General features: G+C 39.4%; 1 protein-coding gene across 5 annotated transcripts in view; it reads left to right on the top strand.

Moving 5' to 3' along the window:
- Nucleotides 1-26670, top strand: part of zswim8 (zinc finger, SWIM-type containing 8) — a 161910-nt gene that overhangs the window by 82309 nt on the left and 52931 nt on the right. For 3 of the 5 annotated variants that reach the window (XM_061911045.1, XM_061911044.1, XM_061911049.1), the window contains exons 11-16: nucleotides 999-1130; nucleotides 5217-5396; nucleotides 5509-5692; nucleotides 12834-12932; nucleotides 18063-18119; nucleotides 18754-18878. In XM_061911045.1, coding sequence (XP_061767029.1) covers nucleotides 999-1130; nucleotides 5217-5396; nucleotides 5509-5692; nucleotides 12834-12932; nucleotides 18063-18119; nucleotides 18754-18878 — 777 coding nt within the window. The remainder of the gene's footprint in view (nucleotides 1-998; nucleotides 1131-5216; nucleotides 5397-5508; nucleotides 5693-12833; nucleotides 12933-18062; nucleotides 18120-18753; nucleotides 18879-26670) is intronic. The other 2 variants (XM_061911047.1, XM_061911046.1) reach the window with 1 other exon arrangement.

Genomic DNA, 26670 nt, shown 5'->3' with positions numbered 1-26670 from the left:
TTTACCCATTCACACACATTCACACACTGATGGAGGGAGCTGCCATGCAAGGTGCTAACCAGCACCCATCAGGAGCAAGGGTGAAGTGTCTTGCTCAGGACACAACGGACGTGACGAGATTGGTACTAGGTGGGGATTGAACCAGGGACCCTCGGGTTGCGCACCGCCACTCTCCCCACTGTGCCACACCGTCCATTATAAAATACGTATTATGCTAAAGCTTTATGGCCCATGTATACAAGAATATAGAATATAACTAAACACAATAATGTACATCAAAATAAACACACATGGAGGAAAAACCAGGTCAACTAGCTGCTATTGGTTAAAAATGCATAATCATCTGCCATTCTTCTTTTGTCTGTGGAAAAAGCCACAAATACATGTGCAAGTAACACACAATTTCAGACCCAATTTCAGTTATGTCGACAGCCGTTTCTGCCGACGTCAGTCTGCCAGTTCAAGAGGTGTCAACATAAACGGGTTGTATTGCATTATCTTCATTAATCCTGACAAGCAAATCATCTGTTAACATACATGAAAACTTACCAGATTTTGCAAGCATTGGTACCTTGTAGAAATTTGTCACAAAAAATATTATGTCGGAATCTCATATCTTCGGCCATTTGGTTTGCGGGTTCCATTGCAATTTTTTTTTTGGGGTGCTCTCACTAGGGCAATCGTTCCATGCCTGAGCAGAATAGAAGTGATGGGACAAGTACACAGTGTTAGAGCTGTGTACTTAAAGTTGTTTTCCATAGAGATTGACAAGATTTCTTTATATTTTTCTCATGCTCTAAAGTTCATTCAATTATGTATTGTCAGTTTGGCTTGTTCATCTAGCCTTAGCATCATAAAAATATTTTATGGAGCTCTTGTATGTGAAAATGGCTAAACCACCAATGAATGTGATGTTTTTTCTTCACCCAATCTTGACTGATTTGATTTGGTATATCTCAGTAGTGGTTTAAGTAAAAGAAGATGTGTACCCCAAATAGGTGCTGTTTGCATGTGCTGAGGCCCTCCATGCTCATGGATACAATAACGAGTCATGTCGACTGGCTGTGGATTTAGCTAATGAGCTTCTAGCTAACCCTCCAGACCTGAAAGTGGAACAGCCACAGACGAAGGTAAGCACTATCCCCGAGAAAACATTAATGTTCATTCAACTCTTGGTCAAAAGCACCAAATAGTCACATAACAGTTACATTTTAAATGGAAATTTCAGAAGTCTAAACAAAATTACTTCTTATGTTATCAACCAAAAATATTTAATTAACTTAAAAAAACAAGGCTATTGATTGATTGTTTAAAATTGATGAAAATATTTATCGCGAGTAATCAGTGTTTGTTGTTAACTTCTGATTAATGGCAAAACAAAATAATTACTTTTTAATCAGTGTCCCTTACATAATTTTTAAAAGGGAGTTGCACTTTTTTTTGTAAATTTGCCTCTCACAATCATAATGAAAAACATGACAAAATGTTTTTTTTTTTAAATATATTCTAAATATTGAATAAATGCAATCAAAAGTCTGCTTAAATTTAATGTTATGGGAGTCGCTCTATTCTGCATATGAAATCCCTTAAAATATTCAAACACCACCATTAAAGTTTTATATACATGCTGTAAGTTTCACGGTGGGAGAGGGGTTAGTGCCTCTGCCTCACAATACAAAGGTCCTGCAGTCCTGAGTTCAATCCCAGGCTCGGGATCTTTCTGTGTGGAGTTTGCATGTTCTCCTCGTGAATGCGTGGGTTCCCTCCGGGTACTCCGGCTTCCTCCCACCTCCAAAGACATGCACCTAGGGATAGGTTGATTGGCAACACTAAATTGGCCCAAGTGTGTGAATGTGAGTGTGAATGTTGTCTGTCTATCTGTGTTGGCCTTGCGATGAGGTGGCGACTTGTCCAGAGTGTACACCGCCTTCCGCCCGATTGTAGCTGAGATGGGCGCCAGCGACCCCAAAAGGGAATAAGCGGTAGAAAATGGATGGATGGAAGTTTATATATAATGTAGTAACGGCCACGTTTATAATAACATTTAATATTTACACATTTTGAAAATTTTAAACATTCATTTAAAAACGCATCACAATGTTTGCTTTTTTTCTTCACTACATTACTGATTTCTACTCACTGCAGAATTCATGAGAGCCAAAAAACAAACATAAAACATCACTTACTATATAAAGTCTGCTGTCAGTAGGATGCCAACTGATAGAATATTGTTATAGTCCCCTTTATATGAACAATGACTCCTAATCCTTGCGAAGAAAAGGAAGGTGAAACCAATTGTCTTTTCATGTCGTTTTTGCCAATCCCGTGTCTAAATTGGCTGTCAAAGTGGACCAACATGTCAAATTACATTATTGTCCTTCTATTATCAAGGTGAGAGGCATGATTTATGATCTACAATAAACTTCCACAACTAAGGAAACAAGAAAGCATCTTACACTCAAAAGTGTAAACATAGACACACATGGTAATGACCATGGCATTGCTATAAAAGGTTTGTCTGTATTAGCGCTTAAAATAACAATATCACTAATATTAATATTAGTATTAATATAATGTTAATATTCAAGTAAGGAAAAAAAATGTGAATACTGTTTGCGCTATTACGATGGTTATTATTGGGTTTTATGGGCGGAATAGAGAACTTCCCTTTGGTTCAGCTGTCAGATTACTTTATTTACGTTTTTTTTTTTTTTTTTTTTAGTTAGAAAGCATAAAAAAACAAAATACATCCATCGTCTTGTCTTTCATAATGATTGTGAACGAAAGGCGAAATTCCATCCCTAATCCCATTGGGATTAGGGATGGGTATCGTTTACATTTGAACCTATATTAGTTCCAAATCATCCATCCATCCATCCATCCGTTTTCTATCGCTTGTCCCTTTTGGTGTCACGGGGGGTGCTGGAGCCTATCTCAGCTGCATTCGGGCGGTAGGCGGGGTACACCCGGGAAAAATCGCCACCACGTCGCAGTGCTTTATAAATGGTGCTCAAACCGGTACTTAAAAAGTGGAAAACATGCAATTCTTAACATTAAACTGCCTCAATTTTTTACTACATATAAAAAGTGCAACATTAAACAGTTTCAAGTCAACTCAGCCTCAGATTAACTTTTCTTTTTTTTGGGGCTATGGGAATCAATAATATAAGACAGAGTTCTTAGAACACAGATTTCTGGCTATACAATCAACAATATAAGATGGAGCTAGACCGTTGAGTATTTTATACGTAAGCAATAAAACCTTAAAGTCACATATTAAGTGCACAGGAAGCCAGTGCAGGTGAGCCAGTACAGGCGTAATATGATCAAACTTTGTTGTCCTTGTCAAAAGTCTAGTAGCCAAATTTTGTACCAATTTTAATCTTCTAATGCTAGACGTAGGGAGACCTGAAAACAATACTATACATTAATCAACACGAGACATAACAAACGCATGCCTAATAATCTCAGCGTTGGTGGTGGACAGAAAGATTAGATAGTACTTTATTTATTCCGTCAGGAGAGTTCCTTCAGGAAAATTACAATTTTCAGCACAATCCCATTCAAGATCAGACAAACATTACAGGGAGACAGAACAGGATCGCTGACGGGTCTGCCGGCTTCCAGCGCCCCTTACAAAAAAGATGACATACAGGTAAACATGGGGGGGGGGGGGGGGGGGGGGGGGGAGAATAGAAGATTAAAATAAAATTTTAAAAAATCGGTCTTAGCCTGGGCCCTGTAGTGGGGGTGCAGACTGAGGCCAAGGGGGAAAAAAAAAAAAAAAAAACTCATAGCCATAGTACACATCCCTCTTACATGTGTGTAAGAGGGAAACATCAAAGAACACAGAGGACATTAAAGACATTAAAGCAGCAAATACAACCAGACACGTCTACATACAGCTATGAATAAAAAGTAAAATAAACATATACACTGTGGTGGCCTCTGCGGTGTTCCACCCCATTGTCCGCTGGGGAGGAGGGAGCATGGCCAGAGACAGAAGCAGACCCAACAAAGCAACCAAGACAGCCGACTCCACTCTCGGCCAATGTCCAGTCCGCATGGATGAGCGAGGATACGTCCAAGGTGATTGAGGTGTCCGACACCTGCTCACCCAGTCGAGACACCGTGAAGCCTCACCGTCCCAGCGCTCAGTGCTAGCTCCGCAGCCCTGTCCCCTCATCCGCATCTCCTCCAGTCCCTCCAAACAGCAGCCCTGTCCCCTCATCCGCATCTCCTCCAGTCCCTCCAAACAGACTCCAGTGTAGCAGAGACCCAGCAGCTGGTCTCCATGGCCAAAAGGCTCCCGGGAGGCAGATCCAAAAGTCCACAAAAAAAAGCACCACAGAGGTCACGAAAGTGCCACCCCTTGTCACACAGTCACAAAGGGTCCCGGACCAAAATGCAAAAAAATATAATAACACATGAAAACAAGAGGAAAACACAAAAGGATGACACAAGAGCACAGAGCTCCTGCCTACAGCAGCCACTACAGCAGTGCCATCTTGGAAAAAATAAAAATAAAAAATAAAATAAAAAAGGGGACACATTTTAGCAATATTACAGAGATGAAAGGAGGCTGTTTAAGTAACTACCACTGTGTAACTCAAATCCGAGAGATGGGTTGAAGATAATCCAGTGATTCTTTACCAATTCACTTTGTATAATTGTTTTGTTGTCAAATGTTAAGGTAGTAGAATTTTTATTATTAATCAATTCATTTTTTTTGTGACAGGTGTTTTATCCAGATAGCATGTTGAATGTAGGAGTATTTTACATATTATTGCTTAAAGGGACACAACTAATTTGCGTGTTTCATGTACACATAACTGGTCTGTGGGGTTCCAAATATTAGCTGGTCAGTAGGGGATCAAATACCTATTTAATTTTTCTTTTTGTTACATTTTGTCATTATGTGTTCAAATAAACCTACCAACCCTCCAAAAAAGATGTAGTTTTCATATGTTTGCAAGGAGGTTCATTCACATAATGAGCATGTGATCAAATAATTATTTTACCCACTATATGTTATGTTATTAAGTAACACTAACTAACAAATTATTTTCACTGTTTTATGTATTTTCTCTGTGTTCTTTTATTGTTTTATGTTCTACTATCAGAGAATGTTTTTTTAAATGTGACAGTAAAGACGCTCAAGCAAGCAGCAAGCAAAGGTGTGTGTATGAAGTCCTCAAACTGGTTTTTGTGTTCAGGGTAAGAAGAACAAAGTGTCAACAGGTCGTCAGACGCAGGTAGCCACCAACACACTGTGGAAAACGGCCTTCCTCCTCACTGTACTCGGTGAACGACTGGAGCTCCACAATCTCGCCTTCAGCACTGGCATGTTCTCCCTAGAACTCCAGAGACCACCAGCGTCCACCAAAGCTTTAGAGGTGTTATATTCTCCTATTTTACTCTTGAAGTGCTGTTAAATGTGTCCATAAAGATGATTAACATGAAATTAATGTACACCAGACCATGACTGACTATGTGTTGCTCGACTAGGTGAAGCTGGCTTACCAAGAGTCTGAGATTGTGGCTCTTTTGAAGAAACTTCCTCTGGGGCTTGTGGAAATGTCAGTTATCCGAGAGCGAGCTGAGCAGCTCAGGGATGGAAATTTTTGTGGTTACAGGCCTGTGCTTCCTCTCATGTTGGCCAGCTTTATTTTTGATGTCCTCTGTACCCCAGGTAAGTACCTTACTTTTTCATTGGCTATCTGAATTTAAACGGGGTTGTCCTTTGTGTTTCTCACACTTAAAGGGATCATATTATGATTTTTTTCTGCTTATAAAACACTTACTTTTTACACGTTACAGAACATGTAATGGTGGTTATTTGGTCAACATTTTGCAGAGATTATGTTTTACTGACCATCTTCAAGACATTTTCTGACAGTCTCTTCAGGATGCGCCATTTTTTAGGGGTTCTCATTTATGTGCCTCCACTTCAACTGCGTCTTCTCCCCGTCAACTACGTTGTAGTCATTTTGTGAGTTGGAAACAACGTAAAAGTAAATACACATTCCATTGTCAAAATGTGGACACTCGTTCATGTTTCTACGTCCCTTTGGTAGAACCAAACCAGGCCCAGTTTTCGAGTGCACAATTGTTTAAAAGCTATTGTAATTATTTTTTAAATGCGGCCTTTCTTTTACTCAAAGAGAAACTAATTCATGGTTACATCATTAAAATGTTTTTTTAATACACAATCTCTTTTATTTTGATTGAACAGTCCATTGTTGATTCTGTTTTTACCACACACTTTATCATAATAACCCAAGTCAAATCATAACTGTCAACATCACTTTTTGGTTATCAGGTCTAATATGTATAGTTTCCGCTAAAGTGTAATTATAAATATAAAGCCATAATTACAAGATTACAGAAAACAAAATACTATAATTTAAAAACAGAGCGCCCTGAGTTTTACATAACTTTATTGAAAGATTAAGCCTTTTTTTGATCCAAATTTCTACACGTTTGTCCACAGTTACTGTCAAAGTCAGAAAGTCGTTCTCTCAGTAAATGATGAAGTCATGAAGGTAAGGCGAGTCCATATGGTCCATTTCAGCTGTAAATAACAATACATACAGAAAAAAAAAAACTTTGAGCGCAGACCTCGTCATGCCCAAATTTCCCAATTGCCAAAAAGTCCTAAATGTTTGTCTCTGTGGGTGGAGGCAGGGAAGCTAGCAAAGACGCGCAGAAGAAGCTTAAATGAAAGATAACATGGTAGAAATTATACAGATTAGCCCAAAAATGTAATGACTTGTCCCTTGTCTCATTTCTGACATTCCCTGAAAGTTTGATTGAACAACTTTTTGGAGGAATCCCTCTTGTCAATAGGGATGTATACAGAGTACTTGTATTTTTTGGGACCAGTTACTAATTGGTTTGGTTCAGGAGGACCGTAAAATGATGGGCAAATAATACGGGTGTCTGTATTTTCATTGTATTCTGTTTATATATACAAACCCCGTTTCCATATGAGTTGGGAAATTGTGTTAAATGTAAATATAAACGGAATACAATGATTTGCATATCCTTTTCAACCCATGTTCAATTGAATGCACTACAAAGACAAGATATTTGATGTTCAAACTCATAAACTTTATTTTTCCATAATATCATCGCTTACGTGCAGTGATTTCTCCAGATTCTCTGAACCTTTTGATGATTTTATGGACCGTAGATGGTAAAATTCCTAAATTCCTTGCAATAGCTCGTTGAGAAATGTTGTTCTAAAACTGTTTGACAATTTGCTTACAAATCGGTGACCCTCGCTCCATCCTTGTTTGTGAATTACTTAGCATTTCATGGAAGCTGCTTTTATACCCAATCAAGGCACCCAGCTGTTCCCAATTAACCTGCATACCTGTGGGATGTTCCAAATAAGTGTTTGATGAGCATTCCTCAACTTTATCAGTATTTATTGCCATCTTTCCCAACTTCTTTGTCACGTTTTGCTGGCATCAAATTCTAAAGTTAATGATTATTTGCAAAAAAAAATGTTTATCAGTTTTAACTTCAAATATGTTGTCTTTGTAGCATATTCAACTGAATATGGGTTGAAAATGATTTGCAAATCATTGTATTCTGTTTATATTTACATCTAACACAACTTCCCAACTCATATGGAAACGGGGTTTGTACATCTAACACAATTTCCCAACTCATATGGAAACGGAGTTTGTAATAATCTCCCCCTCTCTCTGTCATGCCTGCGTACAATATCACAACACATGGCAACCATATGGTTATTGTAGGTACTATCAGAAAACAACGCTTAAAACATACTACAAACGACGCTAGCAATGGTTTTGCTGGTGAAAATAATCTGTCCAGAAATGGTACTGCAATCACAGTCAAAATTCTGTAGTCCCCTCCCCCTCTCTCTATCATGCCTGCGTACAATATCACAACACATGGCAATCATATGGTTATTGTAGGTACTATCAGAAAACAAAGCTTAAAACATACTACAACCAACGCTAGCAATGGTTTTGCTGGTGAAAATAAGTAGAGCATGCTTAACCTAACATATGCCCAAAACTAAAGATGGGACATTTTACCAAGTTTCACCTATAGGCTACTGTTTCAAATGTTTCAGATTCCCATACAACCTAGTACATATAGTCCACAATATGCAAACACGAATGAGGATTTATGTTATCTCGTGATTTGGCTGTCCACACACATTTCACATTGCCATGATGACAGCCGTGCTAATGTTGGAACTCATTTCCTCAGCGTATGAGCATATTGAGAACAAAATAGGCACTGACACGACCTTTATTCACATAGGTTGTATTTGTGGAAAATATATTTTGCCCTGTCAGTTCGACTACACATGAACATACAGGGATTTATTTCCACAGTTAGCCTATATGTCGATGTGTCATTGACCGGCTAGCATGCTAAGCATCCGTTGCAAGAACATACTAGCTTTGTTAGACAAAATCATAGACCTTATTGGACAATATACAAAACCTGTTTCCATATGAGTTGGGAAATTGTGTTAGATGTAAATATAAACCCAATACAATGATTTGCAAATCCTTTTCAACCCATATTCAATTGAAAGCACTACAAAGACAAGATATTTGATGTTCAAACTCATAAACTTTGTTTTTTGCAAATAATAATAAACTTAGAATTTCATGGCTGCAACACGTGCCAAAGTAGTTGGGAAAGGGCATGAGTTACCGTAATTTCCGGACTATAAGTCGCACCTGACTATAAGCCACACCAGCTAAATTTAGGGGAAAATACATATTGCTCCATATATAAGCTGCACCCGACTATAAGCCGCAGGCGTTTTGGTGTGTAACTACCGTATTATATTGGGGTTCCTGCTACCACGGAGGGGATTGTCAGGACAGAGATGACTGTTTGGGAACGCAAAGCGTCCAATTTATTATCAATAAATCTTTCAATCATTCAATCAAACTTTCACATCCTTGACATGGCGAACAGCATTTGTGCAGAGTACAAGTAATACAACGGTGCAAAGTGCTCTCCTGTAACACGGCAGTAAAAGTGCAGTCTTCATGCTGCCGTCTCCAACGTCTCACCATTGATTCATTGATGTCAAAGGTACGTGCAGCAGCTCTATTTCCTTCTTTGTAAGCCAGATCGATTGCCTTTAACTTAAAAGCAGCATCCTATGCACTTCTCCGTTTGTTTTCCTTTTTGAGGGTGTTTACATGAACACTTCCTTCACGCAAACTGTCGCTGACGCTCTCCTACTCTTTGTTCTGCTCTCGTTACCTGGCGCCAGATGTCTGCCTCAATCTCGCGCATCCTCGGTAGTGCGCGCCCCTGGGTACTGTAAGCCGCGCCGTTGTATAAGCCGCAGGGACCAGAACGAGGGAAAAAAGTAGCGGCTTATAGTCCGGAAATTACGGTACATCACCTTTTCTTTTAACAACACTCAATAAATGTTTGGGAACTGAGGAAACTAATTGTTGAAGCTTTGAAAGTGGAATTCTTTCCCATTCTTGTTTTATGTAGAGCTTAAGTAGTTCAACAGTCCGGGGTCTCCACTGTCGTATTTTACGCTTCACAATGCGCCATACATTTTCGATGGGAGACAGTTCTGGACTGCAGGCTGGCCAGGAAAGTACCTGCAGTATTTTTTTACAAAGCCACGCTGTTGTAACACGTGCTGAATGTGGCTTGGCATTGTCTTGCTGAAATAAGCAGGGGCATCCATGAAAAAGACGGCGCTTAGATGGCAGCATATGTTGTTCTAAAACCTGTATGTAATTTTCAGCATTAATGGTGCCTTCACAGATGTGTAAGTTACCCATACCATCACGGATGCTGGCTTTTGAACTTTGGGTCGATAAATCTGGATGGTTCGCTTCCCCTTTGGTCCGGATGACACAATGTCAAATATTTCCAAAAACAATTTGAAATGTGGACTTGTCAGACCACAGAGCACTTTTCCACTTTGCATCAGTCCATCTTAGATGATCTCGGGCCCAGAGAAGCCGGCGGCGTTTCTGGATGTTGTTGATAAATGGCTTTCGCTTTGCATAGTAGAGTTTTAACTTGCACTTACAGATGTAGCAACGTGATTTTCTGAAGTGTTCCTTAGCCTCTGTGGTGATATCCTTTAGAGATTGACGTTGGTTTTTGATACAGTGCCGTCTGAGGGTTCGAAGGTCACGGTCATTCAATGTTGGTTTCCGGCCATGCCGCTTACGTGGAGTGATTTCTCCAGATTCTCTGAACCTTTTAATGATATTATGAATCGTAGATGTTGAAATCCCTAAATTTCTTGCAATTGCAGTTTGAGAAACGTTGTTCTTAAACTGTTTGACTATTTGCTCATGCAGTTGTGGACAAAGGAGTGTACCTCGCCCCATCCTTTCTTGTGAAAGACTGAGCATTTTTTGGGAAGCTGTTATTATACCCAATCATGGCACCCACCTGTTCCCAATTAGCCAGCACACCTGTGGGATGTTCCAAATAAGTGTTTGAATAGCATTCATCAACTTTAGCAGTATTTATTGCCACCTTTCCCAACTTTTTTGTCACATGTTGCTGGCATCAAATTCTAAAGTTAATGATTATTTGCCCCCAAATTTTTTTTATCAGTTTGAACATCAAATATGTTGTCTTTGTAGCATATTCAACTGAATGTGGGTTGAAAATGATTTGCAAATCATTGTATTCCGTTTAGGGCTTCACGGTGGCAGAGGGGTTAGTGCGTCTGCCTCACAATACGAAGGTCCTGCAGTCCTGGGTTCAATCCTGTGTGGAATTTGCATGTTCTTCCCGTGAATGTGTGGGTTCCCTCCGGGTTCTCTGGCTTCCTCCCACTTCCAAAGACATGCACCTGGGGATAGGTTGATTGGCAACACTAAAATGGCCCTAGTGTGTGAATGCGAGTGTGAAAGTTGTCTGTCTATCTGTGTTCGGCCTGTGATGAGGTGGCGACTTGTCCAGGTGTACGGAGCCTTCCGCCCGATTGTAGCTGAGATAGGCACCAGCGAACCCCCCGCCCCAAAAAAGGAGAATAAGCGGTAGAAAATGGATGGATGGATGTATTCCGTTTATATTTAAATGTAACACAATTTCCCAACTCATGGAAACGGGGTTTGTAGTTTACTTTATAACAAGTAATAAGAAAATGTAAATGCCTTACTTACCTATCAAGGAGGAAATGAGCAAGTTTGGGGTCAGATGAAAAAATCTTCTCTGCCTTCAATCGTCTCCATCTTTGAAATGCATCCCCGATACAAATTATCTTTTTGTTCATGGCTTTGTCTTTGTCTTGAATAAGTTAAAAATGGTAATCAAGCCTTTTAGATTTACTAAGGTCTGACATGTTTAGTAATGGCAGTAGCCAAACTAAGATGGCGGTGCGTAACTGGCAACCTGGTGTGACACACTGACAGACTATCTAATTGATCAAACTGTAGAGGGCGGAACATTGAAATGAAAATAACAAGGTTTTGGTGCTGCAAATCGAATTTTGAAATTAGCATATCCCAGCTGAAGTACTGTTATCAGCTATAAAGGTTATCGAAAAAAAACATGCTTTTTTTTAAAGCCTTTTGACATATCAGGGCAATTTAATGATGAGTAGACATTAAATTATTACATATGGCTCCTTTAAGACTTCAAAAGCAGTTGTTAATAAAATATCCTGCTGTGAGATGTTACATGAGCACACAACCTTGTGTGCTGATAAAAATGTTGGTAACACTAGTATCGGGAACGTCTTCTAAGTAACAAAGAGTTAATATAGAGTTATTTGGATACTAGGTTGATTGGCAACACTAAATGGGCCCTAGTGTGTGAATGTGAATGTGAATGTTGTCTGTCTATCTGTGTTGGCTCTGCGATGAGGTGGCGACTTGTCCAGGGTGTACGGCGCCTTCCGCCCGATTGTAGCTAAGATAGGCACCAGCGCCCCCCACGACCCCAAAGGGAATAAGCGGTAGAAAATGGATGGATGGATGGATACTAGGGGAACATATAAGTGTTAGAGTCAGGGTTACTAATAAGCAATAATTCTGAGGTTATTGAGGGAAGACTCTTAGTTAATGGCTCACTGGTTGTATAATAAGGCCATGCAGAATAAGGCATTAATAAGTACTTAACAATGACTAATTAAGAGCCAATATGTACTAATTTGCCTGTTAATTAGCAACTAATTAATGGTGAATATGTTCCCCATACTAAAGTGTTGCTAATATGTTAATTAAAAATGAATTGTATCATACATTTATTTACTCCAATTACATAGAGTACCTATAACAGTACTGATAAATATCGGTATTAATAGGGAAATATCAATATTGGTACCTATATTTTTTTAGTTATGTTGTTAACCAACTGGCAAAAAAAACAAACCCTAACAATTACATAACCTCATGGCAAAGGTAATAAATGTCAGCGTTGAGCTCAGAGCAACAAATGACCACAGCCAATTGATTTACCGTTAGCGTTAGCATTAGAATTCGGTTCTCTCTGCTTTTGTTCAGCTTATCAAATGCTGCTGACAACTGGTATGCCATGTAACGAACTAAATAGTTAATATTTAAAGTACTTTACTTTCATTACACTTGTTTATTGCTTCTTCTATTTTAGTAGGAGGATATGTGCTCTTGTTGTGATTCTACTGTTTAAGCTTCTGAGTTTAGGGACAGTCCAATGGAGGTTTGTCTTTTTTTGTTAAGTTTTTGGAGGAAAGAACATTTGCCATTCCTGTCCAACTATCAATTCTGTTGTCATTACCTTATTTCCAAATGATAGTGATGTTTCATGGTTATGTTCAAAATCTTTCCGTCAAATTTCATGTAATGTTTGTGCAGTTGTGTCCCCAACTGGCTCCCGCCCACCAAGCCGGAATCACAACAGTGAGATGCCTGGAGATGAAGAGCTTGGCTTTGGAGCTGCAGTTGCTGCACTTGGTGAGTATATCATTGTTTTCTTGCCAATGTATAAGCATTTTTTGTTCTCTCCTTTGTTCTGGTCTTTCTCAATAAATAAATAACTTTTTACGCATAAAAATAACAAATTGAATATATTGTTTTATAACATTTTTGGAATGAAGTGACATATACAAACAATTTAGGAGTGGTTGATGTGACAGTCCTGTGACTAGCCCAGGATACGACTACCTCAAAAGGGTTGTATGTAAAAAAAACTAATTTAAAAAAAAACGGGAAGGAACCAGCTAATATTCTATTGCTTATTTTTTGTCATTAAAACTCATGTTAAATCCATTTACCATTTGTAATGCATTAATAGTGTGTCAAACAAAAACAATTACACTGTTTGTACTATTTTATTCACAGAGTTCATATCAGGGGTGTACGGTATACCTTTACTAAAAGTATTGCAGTACTAATGAATTCAAAACGGTGATATACCGCCTTTAAAAAATACAGGTACTGTTTTTCATCCGCATGCCGCTGTGCAGCGGTGACGTACAGAAAGGAAGAGAAAGTTTGAGTGTGTCAGCACGCACACACTCAGCAGAGTGCACAATGATTAGGGCCCTTCTCCACCGATCGCTCAGTTTAGACGGCCGACCACTCTAGGATGAGTCCTGGTGGTTCCAAACTTCTTCCATTTATGGATGATGATGGCCACTGTGCTTATTGGGACCTTCAAAACAGCAGGTATTTTTCTCTACCCTTTCCCAGATTTATGCCTAAAGATATTTTTGTCTCGGAGGTCTACAGACAGTTATAAATGATAAATGGGTTGTACTTGTATAGCGCTTTTCTACCTTCAAGGTACTCAAAGCGCTTTGACACTACTTCCACATTTACCCATTCACACACACATTCACACACTGATGGAGGGAGCTGCCATGCAAGGCGCCAACCAGCACCCATCAAGAGCAAGGGTGAAGTGTCATGCTCAGGACACTACGGACGTGACGAGGTTGGTACTAGGTGGGAATTGAACCAGGGACCCTCGGGTTGCGCACGGCCACTCTTCCACTGCGCCACGCCACGCAGTTCTTCGGCTTCATGCTTTGTTTTTGCTGTGCCATGCACTGTCAGATGTGGGACGTCATATAAGGACAGGTGTGTGATTTTCCAAAAGATGTCCAATCAACTGAATTTACCACAGGTGGACTCCAATTAAGCTGTGCAACATCTCAAGGATGATCAGTTGAAACGGGTTTTGTGGCAATGGCTGTGAATATTTACCTACACGTGATTTCTTCTTTTTTTATTTTTAATAAGTTTGCAAAAACCCCTAAAAATATTTGTTTTCATTTTGTCATTATAGGGTATTGTGTGTAGAATTTTGTGGACAAAATGAATTCATTCAATTTTGAAATAAGACTGTAACAAATCGTGTGGAAAAAGTGAAGTGCTGTGAATACTTTCCGAATGCACTGTATGTGTTCTTCTATTATATGTGATTGTGAATGATAGGATAATTCCCAAAAAGTGCAATTTCTTTATAATATATCTCCTACGTGAGGGGTCGGCAACCTTTACAGCTCAAAGAGCCATTTTGACGCGTTTCACAAATTAAAGAAAACAATGGGAGCCACAAAACACTTTTGAAATTTAAAATGAAATAACACTGTCTAATCCCTCTCTTATCCCCACAATTTCCCCGTTTTCCTTTTTTTTCTCTTTCTATCCCCTCCTGCTCCGGCCCGGCTTCACCAAATGATAATATAAATACAAACCCTGTTTCCATATGAGTTGGGAAATTGTGTTAGATGTAAATGTAAACGGAATACAATGATTTGCAAATCATTTTCAACCCTTATTCAATTGAATGCACTACAAAGACAAGATATTTGATGTTCAAACTCATAAACTTTTTTTTTTTTTTGCAAATAATAATTAACTTAGAATTTCATGGCTGCAACACTTGCCAAAGTAGTTGGGAAAGGACGTGTTCACCACTGTGTTACATCACCTTTTCTTTTAACAACACTCAATAGACGTTTGGAAACTGAGAAAACTAATTGTTGAAGCTTTGAAAGTGAAATTCTTTCCCATTCTTGTTTTATGTAGAGCTTCAGTCGTTCAACAGTCTGGGGTCTCCGCTGTCGTATTTTGCGCTTCATAATGCGCCACACATTTTCGAAGGGAGACAAGTCTGGACCAGGAAAGTACCCGCACTCTTTTTTTTACGAAGCCACGCTGTTGTAACACTTGTCTTGCTGAAATAAGCTGGGGCATCCATGATAACGTTGTTCGGATGACAACATATGTTGTTATAAAACCTGTATGGACCTTTCAGCATTAATGGTGCCTTCACAGATGTGTAAGTTAGCCATGCCTTGAGCATTAATACACCCCCATACCATCACAGATGCTGGCTTTTGAACTTTGCGCCTATAACAATCCGAAAGGTTATTTTCCTCTTTGTTCTGGAGGACACCACGTCCTCTGTTTCCAAATATAATTTGAAATGTGGACTCGTCAGACCACAGAACACCTTTCCACTTTGCATCAGTCCATCTTAGGTGAGCTCGGGCCCAGCCAAGCCGGCGGCGTTTCAGGATATTGGTGATAAATGGGTAGAGTTTTAACTTACACTTACAGATGTAACGACAGTGGTTTTATGAAGTGTTCCTGAACCGTACATTTAATAATAAATAAAGTTTCCTTTATTTATTATCAAATGTACAAACGGGGTTTGTACATTTAATAAAGTCAAATTTTATAAAGGCAACAAGACAACAACTTCTCCTTTGTAAAGTAAATCTGAACAGCCGATATGGGCATCTACATCAACTACATGATTTGCCTGAGAAGCTGGACACTACAAAAAAATAAATAAATGAATAGATTAAATGAAATAACACTACATATAAAGTTTTTTTTTTTGCTTTGTGCTATGTATAAACAAACTATTATGGGTTACATGTATGAAATCAATGAACGACTGCAGAGAAATTGAAATAACATTTCGGCACGCAACAAAACGTTTTTAACTCCGAAAAAGACATTGGGTTGAAGGTTAAGTAAAATACTTAATGTCTATTTAAGTCCTCCTTGTAGTAATGAAAAAAACAAAACGACAAACTTAATTTATCCACTGGCAGAGAACCAAAAATGCCGTCCTCTCTCTCTGTGCTGTCATCCATTTACTGGCGCCGTGCAGTCAGCTGCCAACCCAGGGGTGTCACTAGACCTAATACTGTACTGGGGCACACCTGGGGCGCAAATAATTCATGTGAGCGTGCAAAGCGCACAAGCAAAAACATTTTTAGCACTTATTTATCATAAAAAATACATAAATAGTGTTTTAAACTATGAAATCATATCAGATTATGTTGTATGGATCTTTGATTAACCACCTGAAATTAACTAATGCATTTGACCTACTTGTGCACGTTTTTACTCCAGACTTCTAAACTGCTACTGGTAAAAGCAAAAAGGAAGAGCAATGAATCTTTTTGAAATATATATTGCAGTAATTATCTGCATATTTAACATCTACAAAAGTAAAACAAAAGATAAAGCACCCCAACATCTCTGGGTTCTTTTATATTATTTAATTTCCATTTATGGCAATGTGGATAATCCTATTTCAGATACACAAAACTATAAAATATACACGAAACAATAAAGCCACAGTAGTAGAATAAATGAACAACTGTTGTGTGTCTGTTCAGGGAATCATTTTCTGAGAAGTAAACTGTAACGTCTCGTTTTCATTTTTGCAAAGTGGTCAATCACTCTGGACAGACATGGAAATATTACAGTAACTGTCATACAGTTGACCAGTGGTTCCCAACTGGTTGGTCGTGACATAAAAGTGGATTGTGTGTCAGTTTCAGCGAGTCCCAGTCAGATGTGTGCATGAAAAAAAAAAGTTTAGGGAGAAAAAAATCAAATTGTGGCAACAAAACCAGATTATTTTAGCCTTTTTTCTAGTGACTATTAGTGAGTATTTTAGCAAAAGGCAAACTGACTAACAAGTTCGAGGAGGACTCAGGACAGACATGGAAATATAATTTAAAAAAATCTAAATGGGGCAACAAAACCCAATATTTTCTGCCATCTTTCTGAAAACAAATACAGAAATGTTACTATTTTTTCTGGAAACAAAACCAGATGCTTTAACTGTAGCCATTTTTCTGGTGAAAAAACAAGATTATTTTAGTCAAAGTCACACCGATTAACAAGACAAGTCTACTGTGCTGTTTTTCTGTGAAATAAACTTGAATGATTTAAAAATTTGGCTCACGACTTGATGATATGGAAAAATGTTTTTCTTCCTGAATACAAACCATTTGATAAGCACTCAACTCACACATGCTTACTCCAAATCATCATTGATGCAGAGGTCCTGAGGAGAACCAGCAGACAATAACCAACATTATGTTTCATGTTCATTGGAAATTCCCCCGACAGCTCGTACAGCAAATTAATATGTTTGTCTAAATACAAGGAATAACGTTAGCTAACTTAGCATCAACTTAAGACAATGATGTTGCCTAGCTAGCTAGGGACTTCACTTACATCTCTCATTCCTCGCTGCTTCTTCCCTGCTGCGGGCGAATAACTTTCTGATATTCTTCTAGGAGTTACAGTTTGAGTCAAATCAAAATCAAAATAATATAATCAACAAATTGTTGTTGGCTAACGTTACCTACCTCAGCAGTGATTCGCATCCCCTCTCTCTCTCTCTCTCTCTCTCTCTCTCTCTCTCTCTCTCTCTCTCTCTCTCTCACTCTCTCTCTCTCTCTCTGTCTCTGATCCACACGTGAATAAATTACCATATTAATTAGCCATGTGCTCATTGTTACGCGGAGTGAATACAGTAGCAATCAATTACCATACTAAGTAGTATGTGCGCTGTTGTTTATGTTATGTAGACTTAAAACTCTGACGCGTTTTTTTTTTTTATTGGTGACATTTTTACTGGGGAACTGCAGATCAACACTGGGGCATGTGCCCCAGTGAAATCTGTCTGGCGACGCCCCTGTGCCAACCTAAATAATAAAATGTCTATTCCACTGAACAATTAAAAAATGTGAATATATGCAAAATTATAGGAAATTAAAATATTCATCATACTTGGTCAATGTGATTTCTGCACCTGAACAGCACACAGCGTCTCCACATCAGGGCTGTATGACGTCACCTTTATCTTCACACAGGATTGTAAGTGTGCGATGTTTGATTTTAATAAAGTTCATGTTGGAGAACACTTGCTCACATACATATGTGGATCCAAAGATCGACAGGACCGATCAAGGTCCGCTGTCAGGTGCTTTAACATCCATTAACTTTAACATCCAGGGACGTAGCTGTGTGCTGCTTTTTCAACATTGTAAATCCCATATGTTGGAGAGCATGAATGAAAACATGAATTTTGAGGAAAATAAGTGTTTTCATGAGCACATAATGCTGGTTGTACATGCAGAATTTAAATAGGGCTGTCTGTGCCACTTTTGCATTTGTTATCAATTGTAGCTCAAATGCAGCATGCCTACTAATAGTATACACAATGTTATAGTTTGGTTATGCTTTTTAACACTTATTTGTGATCTTAGTATATCAGCCCCAATGTCTTCAAGGCAGAGGCGTATTAGAAAGTATACAATAATGTCCGCATTACTGCGTCATAAGCTTAAATGAGTGTCTGTGAACTATAATAACCAATAGGTGTAACATCACACATCTTTCACATTGATTAGTATTTGTGAAAAAAACATCTCAAATGTCTGCTCGTTTTTTGAATTCTTTGCTCCAATAAAAAAAAAGTTTAAATTGCAATAATATTTCCATTGTGCAGGGATGAAGACTACAGTCAGTGAAGCAGAACATCCTTTGCTTTGTGAAGGAACAAGAAGGGTGAAGGGAGAGCTTGCTCTTGCTCTCATGATCACATACAAAGATGACCAGAGCAAGCTAAAAAAGGTAAGCATATCTATTGATTACGTTATTATTTATTTTGTTCACTGTACATCTTTTGATGTGAATATTCCCAATTTGTGTTTTGTTTTAATAAAGTTTTGAGGCAGGGTGGGATATTTGGATGCAAGGAGATGTCAGATGTTGTTCGTAGTATCTGCTATAGCCATCCACCCAGCTTGTGGGTCACTGCCCACAGTGTTGCCATAACTGCTGGCACCACTGTTGCCTCATCACCATTTTGTCAGTCTGGATCTGGACGTCCCACAGAATCTTGCCCTGGTTTGCTGGGCGATATGGCTATAAACTGTGTCTTGATATAAGTATTTTAAATTGGCCACTATTGATAATTATTGATGTTTTATGAACTATCATATAGAAGGACCAGAAGAAAAATATATTAAATGTAGACATTTTTGTTTAAAATAAAACCTTCCTCTGATTATAATGCCCACAGCAATCATGGCAAAAATATAAGAAAATGTCAACACAACCATGGAAAACATTCGATGTAAACAAAATTCCAAATTCTAAAATCACATTGAACCTCTTAAAATAAGGAAATATCCAGGACTAACTGCAGTGTGCTCAAACAACCACCAGGTAGCATCTGTGAGCAGATAATAAAGTATCATCTATTTCTCTTTTCTTTAGGTAGTGTATTCTTCACACATTTTTCACTCACGTTTTAAGTGAGGGGTGAGACAAAAACTAACTAAGACCCATTGTATGACTGATTACAAGCACCTTGATCCAACTATCATCCGTTTTAGAAAATTCATAAAACAGCCATGCTGCTGAGGTGACTTTTCCTGTTTCTATAAACAATTTGTTTGCATTTCTGCAGCACTCATTTTTAGTTTCTCCCCTTACTCCATGCAAAGAGTCAACCACAAAACAAGATGGTGCAACCAAACATATTATTTAACCAACTAACCAGGAAAGTCCAATTGAGATAAAAAAAAACAACAACACTATTTTCAAAGGAGTCCTGGCTAAGAGGCAGCAAAGGATAGTTCCATTGAAACACATGCATACACATTAAGAAAAACAATTACAAATTAAAAACACCGTTGTGGTGGATGGTACGAAGCTTAAACAGCAAATAAAGTGGTTTTAGTACAAAAGTTTATTTACCCATAATCAAAAAGTACCAGTTGGATTGAATCGCCCATGCAAACAGACAACGTCCTCCGGAGGATCCAGAATCAAGCAAAATTATACATAGGCCTGGTCTACTTGCCCCTTAATGTGTTTTCCTCCTGTGTCAAAGTCCCGTTGTTTGGACCTGTGTGTACTGCAACATCCTTGAATCCCTTAGTCATAATATACAGTCAAAATATTTTTTAGAATGGTTAGCCCGACCACAAGTTCAACTTTCACCTACATATGATCCTTCAATGGTTCCGAATAGGAAAAAAAGAAAAGAGCAGACCTCTTAAGGCTTTTTGACAGGCTTCCTCTTGGATTTTGACGGACACAAAATATGGTTCAAAAGGTCAGAAATTCCACTAACACCATCTCAAGTGCTCTCAATCTGGACTTAATAATGACATAAATTCAGATATTTTCCCGTCTGTTTGCAACATCCATCCACCCATTTTCTACTGCTTGTCCCTTTTGGGATCATGGGGGGTGCTGGAGCCTATCCCAGCTACATTTGGATGGGAGGCAGGGTACAACCTGGAAAACTCGCCATCTCATCGCAGGGCCAACACAGACAGACAGACAACTTTCAGACTCACACACTAGGGCCAATTATATGTCAAAGCAACAAAGTAAACAAAAGCCTTTTTTCCTACTTCTGTGCAGACAAATTGAACAGTGAGTAACAAATTATCATTTGAACGCAAACAGCAATCGTCATCACTCCTTCGTGTGATTATGTTACAAATGTAAAGGTAGAGATGGGGAAAATAATAGATTTTTAGATGCATCAAAATTTACCATCGTACCATCCGATTGTAGCTGAGATAGACACCAGCGCCCCCCCGCAACCCCAAAAGGAATAAGCGGTATAAAGTGGATGGATGGATTGATCTACTTGATAAGATAAGTACCTTTATTCATTACATGGCTAAAATTACACCAATCAGACAGAGAACTTTCTTTTTTCTTGACTTTGGTCTCATTCTACATTGCGTTGATGGATGGACTCTGACAATTGTGGAGAAAACTAAGGGTCCTCTCGTCCCTTGACTGTGGATTTCCTGATAGGAGCATGTTTGTTAACCATCTTCATAAAACTTTTCCTTGAAATATGCCCAAGCCAGCTCAACATCTGGCAACAGACTCAATTGCCTCCAATTAAACATAGACAAATAATGACGATAAGCTTGTTCATTGAATATTTTTAAATCTCTCTTACAAAAAATACGTAGACTGCATTTGGAGATTTGAATATTCCTGCATTTAGCGACAACACAATGATCACTTAAATCATTGCAGAACACACACAATGATGAGAACTTATGAGAAACGTTTGTTCGGATTAAATCAACCAAAGTAGTCTTATCAGGACTCTTTACATTTGGCCTTGTAGGAAGGTTGACCAACTGGCTAAAATGATGATGATGATGGATTAGATTTATATCGCGCTTTTCTATAGTTAGATACTCAAAGCGCTCACAGTGAAGTGGGAACCCATCATTCATTCACACATGGTGGTGGTAAGCTACCTCTGTAGCCACAGCTGCCCTGGGGTTGACTGACGGAAGCGTGGCTGCCAATTTGCGCCTACGGCCCCTCCGACCACCACCAATCATTCATTCATCATTCATTCACCAGTGTGAGCGGCGCCGGGGGCAAGGGTGAAGTGTCCTGCCCAAGGACACAACAGCAGCAACTTGGATGTCAATAGATGGGAAGCGAACCTGCAACCCTCAGGTTCCTGGCACGGCCGCTCTACCCACTACACCATGTCGCCCCAAGATGAATAGTCACAGAAGGATTTAAATTCACCGGAAACTGTATTCAGCCAGTCCCAGTTTGTCTCTGGCCAAAAAGAGTTAATCCATACATTCATCCATCCATTTCTATCCCTTGTTCCTCTCAGGGCAGCGGGGGTGGCTGGACCCTATCCTAGCTGCATTCGGGTACACCCTGGACCAGTCGTTCATTATTATTTACGGTAATTTGGACAAAATACAAACCCTGTTTCCATATGAGTTGGGAAATTGTGTTGGATGTAAATATAAACAGAATACAATGATTTGCAAATCCTTTTCAACCCATATTCAATTGAATGCACAACAAAGACAAGATATTTGATGTTAAAACTCATAAACTTTTTTTTTTTTTTTAAATAATAATTAACTTGTTAAATCATGGCTGCAACACGTGCCAATGTAGTTGGGAAAGGACATGTTCACCACTGTGTTACATCACCTGTTCTTTTAACAACACTCAAACGTTTGGAAACTGAGGAAACTAAATGTTGAAGCTTTGAAAGTGGAATTTCTTCCCCATCTTGTCTTATGTAGAGCTTCAGTCGTTTAACAGTCCGGGGTCTCCGCTGTCGCATTTTACGCTTCATAATGCGCCACACATTTTCGATGGGAGACAGGTCTGGACTGCAGGCGGGCTAGGAAAGTACCAGCACTCTTTTTTTTACAAAGCCACGCTGTTGTAACACTTGTCTTGCTGAAATAAGCAGGGGCGTCCATGATAACGTTTGCTTGGATGACAACATACAGTGGGGCAAAAAAGTATTTAGTCAGCCACCGATTGTGCAAGTTCTCCCACTTAAAATGATGACAGAGGTCTGTAATTTTCATCATAGGTACACTTGAACTGTGAGAGACAGAATGTGAAAAAAAAATCCAGGAATTCACATTGTAGGAATTTTAAAGAATTTATTTGTAAATTATGGTGGAAAATAAGTATTTGGTCAACCATTCAAAGCTCTCACTGATGGAAGGAGGTTTTGGCTCAAAATCTCAAGATACATGGCCCCATTCATTCTTTCCTCAACAGGGATCAATCGTCCTGTCCCCTTAGCAGAAAAACAGCCCCAAAGCATGATGTTTCCACCCCCATGCTTAACAGTAGGTATGGTGTTCTTGGGATACAACTCAGTATTCTTCTTCCTCCAAACACAACAAGTTGAGTTTATACCAAAATGGATACATGGACGATACAGCAGAGGATTGGGAGAATGTCATGTGGTCAGATGAAACCAAAATAGAACTTTTTGGTATAAACTCAACTCGGTGGCTGACTAAATACTTTCTTGCCCCACTGTATGTTGTTCCAAAACCTTTATGGACCTTTCAGCATTAATGGTGCCTTCACAGATGTGTAAGTTACCCATGCCTTGGGCACTAATACACCCCCATACCATCACAGATGCTGGCTTTTGAACTTTGCGCCTATAACAATCTGAATGGTTATTTTCCTCTTTGTTCTGGAGGACACCACGACCTCTGTTTCCAAATATAATTAAAATGCGGACTCGTCAGACCACAGGACACCTTTCCACTTTGCATCAGTCCATCTTAGGTGAGCTCGGGCCCAGCCAAGCCGGCGGCGTTTCAGGATATTGTTGATAAATGGGTTTGGCTTTGCATAGTAGAGTTTTAACTTGCACTTACAGATGTAGCGACCAACTGTAGTTACTGGCGGTGGTTTTATGAAGTGTTCCTGAGCCCATGTGGTGATATCCTTTACACACGGATGTTGGTTTTTGATGCAGTACCGTCTGAGGGATCAAAAGTCCGTAATATCATCGCTTACGTGCAGTGAGTTCTCCAGATTCCCTGAACTTTTTGATGATTTTACGGACCGTAAATGGTAAAAACCCTAAATTCCTTGCAATAACTCGTTGAGAAATGTTGTTGTAAAACTGTTCGACAATTTGCTTACAAAGTGGTGACCCTCACCCCATCCTTGTTTGTGAATTACTTAGCATTTCATGGAAGCTGCTTCTATGCCCAATCATGGCACCCAACTGTTCCCAATTAGCCTGCACACCTGTGGGATGATCCATATAACTGTTTGATGAGCATTCCTCAACTTTATCAGTATTTATTGCCACCTTTCCCAACTTCTTTGTCACGTGTTGTTGGAATCAAATTCTAAAGTTAATGATTATTTGCACAAAAAAAATGTTTATCAGTTTGAACATCAAATATGTTGCCTTTGTAGCATATTCAACTGAACATTGGTTGAACATGATTTGCAAATCATTGTATTCATTTTTTATTTACATCTAACACAATTTCCCAACTCATATGGAAACGGGGTTTGTATGCTGTAAGGATGATAATGCTTCCATTATCAGCTCTGTGTTGTAGGGTTCTGGTATTGCCCAGTTTGTGTTTCAGTGGGTGGTCTAAGTCATAAAGTAGGTATTGATCAGTATGCGTGGGTTTTCAGTAAACCCCGACTTGGAGGCCCACATTTTCACCAATATGGACATCACAGTCCAAAAAAGGAAACTTACTGTCTTTGACATCCTCACTTGTGAACTTCATGTGTTTATCCACTGAGTTAGTATGTGAAGGCTTGTACTTCTTGGTTTCTGATTTTCTCCCACGTGCCATCTGTACCAATGACTTGGAGCTATTTTTTTTTCCATGTCCTCCATGTAAAGGTTTGCTACTATTGGGGATACAGGTGATCTCATGGCACAACCATGTTTTTGTCAGTAAAACATTTCCATGAATTGAAAGTCCAGTATGGAGGCAACGTTCCAGTACAAGGATAATATATTCTGGGTTTAGTGTGGATCTATTCTGTAAGGTGTGATCACTTAGTACAGTGGTCCCCAACCACCGGGCTGCGGCCCCGTATCGGGCCGTGGCCCGATTGGTACCGGGCCGCGGAATAATTTTTTTTTTTATTAAATCAACGTAAAAAACACAATATACACTTACAATTAGTGCACCAACCATAAAAACCTCCTCTTTTCATGACAAAAACGTCCCTTTTTCATGACAAAGAAGAAAAAAAAAAAAGAAAAAAAAGGACACCCCCCCCCGGGCCGCGGGACAAATTATTAAGCGTTGACCGGTCCGCGGATACAAAAAGGTTGGGGACCACTGACCTAGTAGACAATGCCTCACTGTCTCCACTGCATCCTGGGTTAGAGGGAAGGTGATGTCGAATTAAACTATATTTTTATTTTAGTCCAGTTTTAGTTCTTTGATCTTCGCTACAAAGTCAATTGAGTTTTGGACATTATTGGCCAACAAAAGGTGCTAACATGTTGACCACATACTTAGCAATATTGTACATCATAAATGGGGCGGTATAGCTTGGTTGGTAAAGCAGCCGTGCCAGCAACTTGAGGGATGCAGGTTCGATCCAGTTGTAGTCACTCACCAGATAAAAGTATGTGTAACCGAGGATACCTTTTATTTCATTATTTCAGTATGTCATATATATTCATACTATTATTTAGTTCAATGCAGTTAGGCATATTGTTTTATTGTGAAGCTGGTGTGGTTATTACCTTTGGAGTGTTTGACCATGAGAGACAAAGTTGGATTTAAATAATTGTCTCAGAAAAGAAGATCACATAAGGAATTGTTCTCTTTTTATTATTGTTTAATTTAATGATTGTATATAATCTTATTTGTGTATTTTTTAGGTCATTCATGTATTCTGTAAACAGTGTGAATGACTTGGGAGTTTACCACATACCAGGCGACATCGCAAGAGCTCCTGGCTCACAGTGGCTTGTCCTTGGTCCGGAGAGAAGACGACGTGGGCAGAGGCGTCTTTAACAAAAAGGGGTTGCGAAGTAGGCCTGCTAGCAAGGCTTGCGCGAAAACCACAAAGGCCACTGATTTTGGAGCGTCTTCCTAACCAAAGCCAGATCCATCGCCCACAAAACAGATTATCTGGAATTTTAGTTGGCGAGCAACATCAGGCTTCGGGACAGCTATGCAAATTATTATCACAGAATTGTGGCTACACACAAAACACTGGACAACTGGAGCTCAAACTGTAGAATTATCTTTACCCACTGCTGATCTAGGGGCCATCTCAGTAGTATGCAGACCTAACTGCTGTTTATCTACCACCCCGAGCCCTCTCCCTCTGCATGATGGCATCAACTAGCAGATGCAAGCCCATCCAGAAGGTGATTTTGTTGTGGCTGGGTACCTTAATAAGCGGAACCAGGTCTATCCTAATCAAAAACCATGGATGAACTTCTAGGTTAAAGCACTTTTTAGTCTCTGAAACTCTGTCTACAGAGAGCAATATAGCAGGGCTAGATGTGAACTCAGGAGGGGCATCGAGGTTGCTAAAGAGGAGAGTAGGAGGAACGTGAAGGCACACCTGGACAACAAAGACTCACTGTGGGTGTGGCAATGGATCCAATACCTGATTAGCAACAAAAGTAACTCATTGGCAGCCAACAACACATAAGACTTGCTAGCGTAAGAACTCAACTTCTTTTCCCGTTTTGAGTCGTCCCAAACTGCATGGGTTCCCTCTGGGTACTCCGGCTTCCTCCCACCTCCAAAGATATGCACCTGGGGATGGGTTGATTGGCAACACTAAATTGGCTCTAGTGTGTGAATGTGAGTGTGAATATTGTCCGTCTGTCTGTGTTGGCCCTGCGATGAGGTGGCGACTTGTCCAGGTGTACGGAGCCTTCCGCCCGAATGCAGCTGAGATTGGCTCCAGCGACCCCGGTAGGAAATGGATGGATGGATGGACAAAAAAATAGCAAAACTCAAATGTACTCTATGAACTAAGAAAGGCTTGCATTTTCAACTTTCTTGAGAATCATTATCTAATATTTAGTTGCATAACCACGGTTTTTGATAACTGCCTCACATCTGTG

Source organism: Nerophis ophidion, linkage group LG09 (assembly GCF_033978795.1).
Source record: "Nerophis ophidion isolate RoL-2023_Sa linkage group LG09, RoL_Noph_v1.0, whole genome shotgun sequence".
Lineage (NCBI taxonomy): Eukaryota > Metazoa > Chordata > Actinopteri > Syngnathiformes > Syngnathidae > Nerophis > Nerophis ophidion.
This window is presented reverse-complemented; position numbering and strand designations above follow the sequence as displayed.